Consider the following 8,763-nt stretch of genomic DNA (forward strand, 5'->3'; position numbering starts at 1 on the left):
TGGGGGTCCCCCCAGCGCTGATGCTGCCAGACAGCAACAAAACCGCTGAGGTGCCGGCCCTGGGGAGACCCCCGGCACCCCCCGGCAGTCCCCCGGCCTCCCTGCCCTCACATTCCTCCCAACCTCCCCTGTCCCCCATCTCCTGCGCACTCCTCCACTCCTCCTCCACCCCTCCACTCCCTCCTGCGCATCCTCCTCTCTCTTACCTGCACCCCCCCAGCTCTCCACTCCCTTTGTATCGAACACCCCCATGAATCGTCTCCCATTTCCTCTTGCACACACCCCCCAAATTCCTCCCCTTCATCCCCCCATGTCCTTAGTCCACCCCCCTTCCTCCCTTGCTTTCCATCTCACACACACACACCCTGCTCTGGATCTGGGGGGATCAAAGGAGCTTCCCCCAGGCTGAGCTGCCCCAGCCCCTCCTGGGATGTGACATGGGCAGGGGATTGGAGTCCAGCTGCAGAGAAGGACCGAACTCTTCTGTGCTGTGGGAAATTGAGGCACGGGGAAGGTCTGCACAGCTGGGAGAACAGTGCCACAGCTTCACACCTGCCCTGCGCCCGTCACAGCTCAGCTTGCTGAGCACAAGGGCTGGGCCTGGCTTCATCCCGTGGCAGGTGACATGCTCTTTGTAGGGAGTGTGGGTGTTCATTGACAGCACAGTGTGCCCTGGCTTAGAGGGAATCCTCCAAGAGGAGATCCAAGCAGGAGCAAGACCCATGAAGCCACAGCTGTGGTCAACCTGAAAGCACCAGGGGAAACTAAACCACCCCAGTGTTGAGAGACCCTTGGTGGCACTCGCTCCCATACACAAATCGCATGCAGGGAGGCTGTAAATTACACCTCCCCACCATGTCACCAGACCACTGTGACCAGGGGACCCATAAAAGAGGAGAGATAGGGCTGAGAAGGGATTCTGGCTTCCCACACTCCTGGAGCAGCCTCGAGGCTGCTGTCACCTCACATCCTGTGTCAGCCCTGGCTCATGCTGGGGAACACTCTGGTGGTTTTCCTCAGCCCCACCACAGCCCCCACCAAGCCTTCAGCCTCGCCAAGGAGCCTCTGCTCTCTTTCCTATCCCTCCTCCCCCTCTGCGGCCTCGGTGGCTCTGGCCCAGGGCAGAACAATGCAGCCGGTCCAAGGCTCCGTGCGGCCCCGTCCCTCAGCCAGCCCTTGGCCAAGTGGGAAATCCGGGGCAGAGTAACCTACTTTCTGTGCTCACAAGGAGCTTCTGTCCCAGCCAAGCAAGGTGGTGAGGACAGCGCTGCCCTCCCAGGGCTCTGCGTCCCAGTGGGCTGCTGTGGGGACGGGGGAGGCAGGTAAGGAGGCCCCAACAGGGCGGGATGCTCCTCAGCCTTGTCCACAGAGGGTTATTGGAGTACCTCAGGTATGGCTGTGATGCTGAGGAACTCCAGGGCTTCAGCTTTGGGGGGTCTCTTGCCTACAGCCTCCCCAGATCAGCCTGGGGTGAAGGATGGAATCTCCAGCGAGGCGGGCTCCTGGAACAGCTGCGGGAGCTTTGTGGGGCCGATGCTCGGCCCTGGGGGACTGTTTGTGGGGATGATAGCCCCATGGGGCTGTTTGTGGGGAGCAATGCTCAGCCCTGGGGGCTGGTTTTCTGGGCGATGCTTGTCCCCGTGGGGCTGGTTTCGGGGCTGATGCTCAGGCCCGCTGTTGGTCCACACAATCCACAGAAAAAATGCCGCTGCTTTCCTCACCCCAAAGATTTCCCCAGCAAGCAAACCCAGGCATCTGAGCACACCTTTCTCCCCCACGTCACCCCCTGGGCACCCAGCCGGAGGAGCAGAGCTCCCTGGTTCCCATCCCAGCTGCCTCCGCCAGGCTTCGCTGCTGTCCCTGCGGGGGTGCGAGGCAGGGGAGGCGGGCGCAGGCACCCACTGCCCCAACCTGCCGAGGCTCGTCCTCTTCCAGCAGGACTTTCAGGTTCCCGCAGTCCCGGCGGAGCCACGCAGGGTTGGGCTGGGCCGGGCTGCAGCGAGCCCAGCAGGAGCCGGGCTGGCAGCACGGCCACGCTGCAGCCGGGTGCAGGGCATGGGCCCACGGGGGGCTCGTGGCCACAGCCCCCAGGGCCCCGGCGCCTGCCGGGTGCCCGTGCTCCAGGGCTGGAGGTGAGCGGCTCTGTCCTCGCCCGCCAGAGAGGTAATGCCGCTCGCTGGGGACGCGGTGGCCATCAGAAGGGGTCCTGGGCACCGCGAGGTTCTCGAGACGTGGCTCTTTCCCCAGTGCTTCTGGCATGAGCTGCAGAAAGAGTTGCAAGAAGGGGGTTCCCGTGTGTGTTCCCCCCCATTTTGTGGACACTCTGATGGAGCCAGACAGAGAAATCCCTGATGGGGATGGGCTCTGGGGGCAAAGGCAGGAGCATCTGGTCACCTCTGTGCCGGGGTCCCTGGTGCAGGAGCCCCAGAGGGTGAGGGGACATCTCTGACTGTGCCACAGATTTTGGTGCAGGAGGCCCGCAGGACTTCTCTGACTGTGCCGGTGGAGCAGTGGGAACTTCGTGCCGGTACTGGGGGGCCACGTGCGCTGAGGCCCCCCCATCCCCCGCCTCTGCGCCGGGTGCTGCTTCCCCTCTCTTGTTTCCGCCGGGTGAAGTGACACGGCAGCCCAGCAGCGTGTGCCCTCACCCTCGCCCTCCCCGCAGGGATGGTTGTGGGACCCTCCTGGGGCGCATCCCTGCCGCCCCACGCCATGCCCGCCGCCCTTCGCCTGCTCTGCGGGGTGGTGGTGCCGGCTGCCATGCTCTGCGCAGAGCCCCTGCCCCGCGTCACCTTCCCCAGCGGTGAGTATGGCACCGGGAGCAGGAGGACTGGGAAGAGCTGGGACAGCTGGGGAGGGGGACACACAACATCTGCCTGGGAGAGTGTCCATCCTCAGGGTTGAGCATCCAGCATCAGGAACCTTGGGGTGCCCCCATCACAGCCCCTCCGCCCCATCACTGACCCTCATGTGGGGCTGGAGACAGTGCCAGTGGCCGCAGGTGATGCAGTAGGGGATGAGAGTAGATGAGGCTGCTTGGCACCCCAGCACCCGGTGTGCCAGACCCAACAGCCATTTTGTCACCCACCTGGCACCCAGGGTCTGCTCAGGGTCACCCTGGGGGCATGAAAAGCTGTCTCTGGAAGGGACAAGGCATGGCATGTCCAGCTGAAAGGCAGGTGGCGAAGCAGGAGCTTGGTGGGGGCTGTGCTGTGGCAGTCGGGCTGCAAGAGGGTCTGTGCCCTATGGTAGGGTCGTGCCGTTCCAGCCGTGACTGCACTGTCACTTCCCCTTCCCCATGTAGCCATGCCGAGAATTGCAAAAAATCCCCCACTTTCGGTGCCTGGTGGGGATGAACGAGAAGCTGAAGTCCCTGGTGGCCCCCCCCAGTCTGGCACCTCGGGGGCTTTTAATCCCTCCAGGGTGTCACCCTGGGGCAGTGCATCCCCCAATCGGAGCACTGCCCTTGGCCATGGCCCCAAAGCATCACAGGCACAGCTTGGGGGAAAATGCACCCCATTTCTGGGGCTCTGCAGCTTGAGGATGTTCAGCTCTTGCAGTAGGACCTGGAGGGGACAGGGGGAGGTGGGGACCTGGAGGGGGAATGTGGTGTGGGAGCTGGAGGGGAAGAACTGCACCCCATTTCCTGTGTGAGATGTGACACAAGCCGCAATGGCAGCTGCTGCCACATCCGCCCGCGGCTGATGGTGGTGGGGTGTGTGTGTGACCCTCTTGGCCCCGTCACCCCCTCTGCTCCTGCCAGGGGACCCCCGGCGGACCCTCACCCACTTCAGCCAGGACAATGTCTCCCATTACGACGTCTTCCTCCTGGATGAGAGCAAGGAGGAGCTGTACGTGGGGGCACGCGACCGGGTGCTGGCCCTCGCTGTTGGCACCCCCGGCAGCATCCATGCCAAAGCCTCGGTGAGCAGCCACCACTTTTGGGGAGGTGGAAGTGGGGAGGCCTCCGCTGTGTTTCAGTTTCCCTGCTGGGGCTGGGCCCAACAGCCCAGGAACATCTCCATTCTCTTTGCAGATAACATGGGGACCCACAGCTGAGAAAACCTCCGAATGTGCTTTTAAGAAGAAGAGCCAAGAGGTGAGATGGCCCTGTGGGGGCTCAGGGGTCCCACAAAGCTACTGGGGTGCTCAGCACTCAACTCTGCTCTTTTCCCCTCAGACCGAGTGCTTCAACTTCATCCGAGTCCTGGTGGCCCTGAACCAGACCCACCTCTACGTCTGCGGGACCTACGCCTTCAGCCCCGCGTGCACCTACATCGTGAGTGTCCTCCCCAGGACAGGGCACAGGGGTCTCTGTGCAGGTTGTGGTGTTGCTGTGAGGACCCACAAAATACACTCCCAGAAGTGAATTGCATCATGGGGTGTCCCCAGGAAGGGGGTGCTGGGTGTCCCCGCCAAGGGACATCTTTGTGTCCCATCTGCTAAAGGAGCCTGCGGTGATTCTCACTCAGCTGCCAGCAACTCTTCCTCTGGCAGGGAAACCCCAATTCTGGGTCCCTTCAGGTGACTCCAGGCTCTCTGTCCCTGCCTCAGTTTCCCCCGTGCTGAGCACATGGTGACTGCCAGTCCCCAACAGGAAAATGAGGGAAGGTGACAGGACCCAGGTACCCTCGGCATCCTCTGTCATCACCCCCTGTCATCATCCCTGCACCCACCTTGAAAACATGGACCACCCATGTCTGCAAGATGTTCCGCAGTCACTCCCTACAGATCTGGGGTTGTTTTCACTCCTTTCGCTGATTTTTCTCCCCTTTTCCACAGCACCTGGAAAACTTCACACTCATGTCCAGTGGCAGAGGACAACCCTTCCTGGATGGGAAGGGCCAGTGCCCCTTTGATCCGCAGCACACCTACACGGCCCTGCTGGTGGGTGAGTATGGGGCCAGTGGCCTCACGGGGGGGCACCCACCCCTGCGATGGAGTGGAGGATGAGGGTGGGGGGTCCCCACCGCAGCTCACTCCCCCCACTCTGTCCCCGAGCAGACGGTGAGCTCTACGCCGGCACCATGAACAACTTCCAGGGCAACGAGCCCATCATCTCCCGCTCACTGGGTACCCGCACCCTGCTCAAGACAGACGCCTTCCTCCGCTGGCTCTCGGGTGAGCAGAGGGAAGGTCCTGGGGAGGATCCCCCAGTGCCAGGGGTGCCTGCAGCCCCCCACGGCTCCAGCTTCTCACCCACCTGCCCTGGCTGTGCCTGTAGCCGACGCCGCCTTCGTGGCCTCCTTCAGCATCCCTGGGGACGACAAGGTCTACTTCTTCTTTGAGGAGACAGCGGACGAGTTTGACTTCTTCGAGCGGCTCCTGGTGCCGCGGGTGGCCCGTGTCTGCAAGGTGGGTGCAGGGATGGCAGCAGGGAATGAGGGTGGGCTACAGTGGGGGTACGGTGATGGGGGATGATGAGGATGTGGGACAATGATGGGAGACAATGGTTGTACTATGATCGGCAACGATGACAGGGGACAATGACACGGGATGATGACACCATGATGGGGACAGTGACAGGGGACAAAGGGAGTAACCGGATCTTGTCACCTTGGTAATGAGCACCCTCCGGCTCTGCAGAGTGATGTAGGGGGGGACAAGGTGCTGCAAAAGAAGTGGACAACTTTCCTGAAGGCGCAGCTGGTGTGCTCCCAGGCCGGCCGCTTCCCCTTCAACGTCATCCACCATGCCTTTGCCCTGCCCCGCCACGACGGCCGCGCTGACTTCTACGCCGTCTTCACCTCGCAGTGGTGAGTGCCCAGGGGTGTGGAGGCAGTCGAGGGCCTGTGCCCTGCTGCTGCCCACCTGGCTGCCCCTCCCTGCAGGCAGGCGGGCAGGGCGGGCAGCGCCGCCGTCTGCGCCTACAGTCAGGAGGATCTGGAGAAGGTCTTCGAGGGCAAGTACAAGGAGCTGAACAAGGAGAGCTCTCGCTGGACCGTCTACAGTGGCGCCGACATGACTCCCCGGCCTGGCAGCGTGAGTGCTGCCCACTCAGGGGGGCTGGACTCTCTGGGGGACAATGCTGGTCCCCAAGAGAGGGGCCTGTCTATCCCAATTTGCCCTGTGTGCTCGCACTGCAAGCAGGATGAGAAAGGAGGAGGGGCCCTCTGCACCCCACTGACGCTGGCACAGGGCAGTGCAGTGATGCAGCACATCCTCCCCTCCCCATGCCTCAGTTTCCCCACACCAGCACAGACCCCTCTCTCCCCCCACAGTGCGCCATGGGTCCCTCCTCAGACAAAGCCCTCAGCTTCATGAAGGAGCATTTCCTGATGGACGGGAAGGTGTCACCCATCCAGGGGCGGCCTCTCCTGGTGAAGTCAGACGTCACCTACACACGCATCACAGTGGATGAGACTCGCGGCATCTCAGGGGTCACCTATCGTGTCATGTTCCTGGCCACAGGTGGGCTTTTATGGGGGTGCACGCAGGCTCACCCCTCCGACCCTTCCCTTGGCTCCAAAGCCTCAGTGATGTCCCCTGTGCCCCGCAGCGGAGGGTTTCCTACACAAGGCAGTGGAGCTGCCCAAGGGTCCCCACATCGTGGAGAGCATCCAGCTCTTTGCGATGCCAGAGCCGGTGAAGAACCTGCTGCTGGCCCCAGGGAAGGTAGGGCAGATGCGGTCACCCAGGCCACCCAACAGCCATCCAACGGAGGCTGGGGGGAGGCTCAGCCCTGCGCCTCTCCCTCCCCAGGGCATCCTCTATGTGGGCTACTCCAGAGGCGTCCTGCAGGTCCCGCTGGCCAACTGCAGCCTGCACCAGAGCTGCGCCGAGTGTGTGCTGGCACGGGACCCCTACTGCGCCTGGCACAGCTCCGAGGGCTCCTGCCAGCCTGCCCATCTCGCCACCGAGGACACGTGAGCAGCGGGACGAGGATGGGAAGGGGGTGTGGAGGTCACCTGGATGCTGACGCCGCTCTCCTGGCCGCAGGAGTGCGTGGCTGCAGGACGTTGAGACAGGGAGCTCGGTCACCACGTGCCACCACAGGAGGAGTGCAGGCATGCCCCGAGCCTGGGGGGCACCAGAGGATCCCACCGTGCAGGGTTGAGTATGGGAGCACAGCGGGATGGGGCACATGGGGTTGGACGGGGTACATGGGGTGCACCACATCACCCTGCTCTCCACGTCCACAGAGCTCAGCCCTCAGCCGAACACCGTGGTCCAGCTGCCGTGCCCCCGCAACTCTGCACTGGCCACCTACAGCTGGCAGCAGCCCAGCAGCGGCCAGGGGAACATGGTGCTGCTGCCTGACCACACGCTGGTGGTCATCATGCAGGAGGATACGGCTGGCACCTACAAGTGCCAGGCCACAGAGAACGGCTACACCTGGACCGTGGCTCACTACCAGCTCAGGGACCCTGACGAGGCGGCCTCAGGGGATGGGCTGGATGAGGAGGAGTTGGCCGGGGGGCCATCGGGCCCTGGCACCCCCCGGTCATACTGGCCACAGTTTGTCGCGGTGACAGTGCTGCTGGCGGGGACGCTGACCGTGGCTGCCTGCCTGGCCCTCCTCGCCTACCGTGACCAGCTCAAAGCTCGGAGCAAGGTGCGGGGCTGCAGCACGGCCCACAGCCCCCCGTCCCGCCACCGGGAGAAGGTGCCCCTCAATGGGGGCAGCACAGAGCCCCCAGCACCTGGAGCTGCCACCGAGGAGGAGGAGGAGGATGAAGGCTCCCAGGCTTGCTGCCTCCAGCTTGATGGGGACATCGATGTGGATAACAACCGACTGCATGTGCCAGCGGGGGACACGGCGTGACACTGCCAGCGGGTCAGGGAGACCCTGGGGAGGGGGGATATGGGGAAGGGTGTGAATGTGAAAGGGTTTTTGGTTTGTTTTTTTTTTATTTAATACACCTGTTTTAACATAAGGTTCACGTTCTGGGGGAGGAGGTGGAATGGGCCCTGGGAGCAGCAGCATGGGGCAACAGGGTGGGATGGGGCAGGGGAGTGGGATGGGGAGAGAGTGGAGGGCAAAAGAAAGTCGTAGGGACAGGGAAAGGATGTGGCACAGAGGAGAAATGTGGCCGTGGGGCAAGGACGTGGGGTGGAAATGGTGAATGCTGACACTGGTATTACCCCAGAAAAAACCCCAGGCTCCATAAAAAGCTCAACATGGGACAAAGCAGTGCTCAGTGGGCTCCGTAAGCCAACCCCATGGGCACCCACCCCGCACTGCCACCCGCCCCTCAACACCGCATGATCCCGCCCCTTGGGCCCCCCGGGTGGCAGAGGCCCCCGCCTCTCCCTAGCTGTCCCCCCGACCCCATTTCCAATGTCTTTGATCTGCCTTTTTGAAGTCAAACCAGCTGTACATTTTCCTGCTCTTTGCTTTTTTATTAAAAGAGGAAAACTCAATGCCTCACATTGCTGGGTCCATGGAGCAGCCCCGGGGGGGCTTTTGGGCAATGTGCGTGGGGGCGTGCAAGGCGTGCGGGATCAACACGTGTGCGCACACGAGTGCGTGCCGGGATGCGTGTTCCTGTGCGGTGCGTGCCGGGCGTGCACGTGCAAGGAGAGCGGGAAGCGGGGGACACCTCTCTCCCACTCGCCCATCGCTCCCTTCCACTGGGTGCACCCGGGCTGTTTTCCGCTCCTCGCCGTCCCCCGCCCCTCCGGCACGTGCCGGGCAGGTCCCGCACGCGCCCGCTGACGGGCGCTGGCCCTTTAAGAGCCGGAATTCGGCGCGGTCCCTTTAAGGCGCGCGCGCCCCCTCGCGGCTGCCCCGCGCCCCGCGGCTGCCGCCCTCTTTACTGC

At 63.2% G+C, this 8,763-nt stretch overlaps 1 protein-coding gene across 3 annotated transcripts in view; it reads left to right on the top strand.

The window, feature by feature from the left end:
- Positions 1-8,371, top strand: part of SEMA4A (semaphorin 4A) — an 11,060-nt gene extending 2,689 nt beyond the window's left edge. The window contains exons 1-15 of one of the 3 annotated variants that reach the window (XM_017727915.1): positions 1,380-2,163; positions 2,666-2,803; positions 3,764-3,924; positions 4,037-4,099; positions 4,181-4,279; positions 4,783-4,891; positions 5,005-5,121; positions 5,225-5,355; positions 5,587-5,756; positions 5,832-5,982; positions 6,222-6,411; positions 6,500-6,615; positions 6,703-6,866; positions 6,940-7,052; positions 7,143-8,371. In XM_017727915.1, coding sequence (XP_017583404.1) covers positions 1,575-2,163; positions 2,666-2,803; positions 3,764-3,924; positions 4,037-4,099; positions 4,181-4,279; positions 4,783-4,891; positions 5,005-5,121; positions 5,225-5,355; positions 5,587-5,756; positions 5,832-5,982; positions 6,222-6,411; positions 6,500-6,615; positions 6,703-6,866; positions 6,940-7,052; positions 7,143-7,765 — 2,934 coding nt within the window. In that variant the 5' untranslated portion in view covers positions 1,380-1,574 and the 3' untranslated portion in view covers positions 7,766-8,371. Of the gene's footprint in view, positions 1-1,379; positions 2,164-2,665; positions 2,804-3,763; positions 3,925-4,036; positions 4,100-4,180; positions 4,280-4,782; positions 4,892-5,004; positions 5,122-5,224; positions 5,356-5,586; positions 5,757-5,831; positions 5,983-6,221; positions 6,412-6,499; positions 6,616-6,702; positions 6,867-6,939; positions 7,053-7,142 lie in introns of those variants that run through there. The other 2 variants (XM_017727916.1, XM_017727917.1) reach the window with 2 other exon arrangements.
- Positions 8,372-8,763: the final 392 nt, after the last annotated feature.

Source organism: Corvus brachyrhynchos, unplaced genomic scaffold (genome assembly GCF_000691975.1).
Source record: "Corvus brachyrhynchos isolate BGI_N302 unplaced genomic scaffold, ASM69197v1 scaffold122, whole genome shotgun sequence".
In the NCBI taxonomy this organism is placed as follows: domain Eukaryota; kingdom Metazoa; phylum Chordata; class Aves; order Passeriformes; family Corvidae; genus Corvus; species Corvus brachyrhynchos.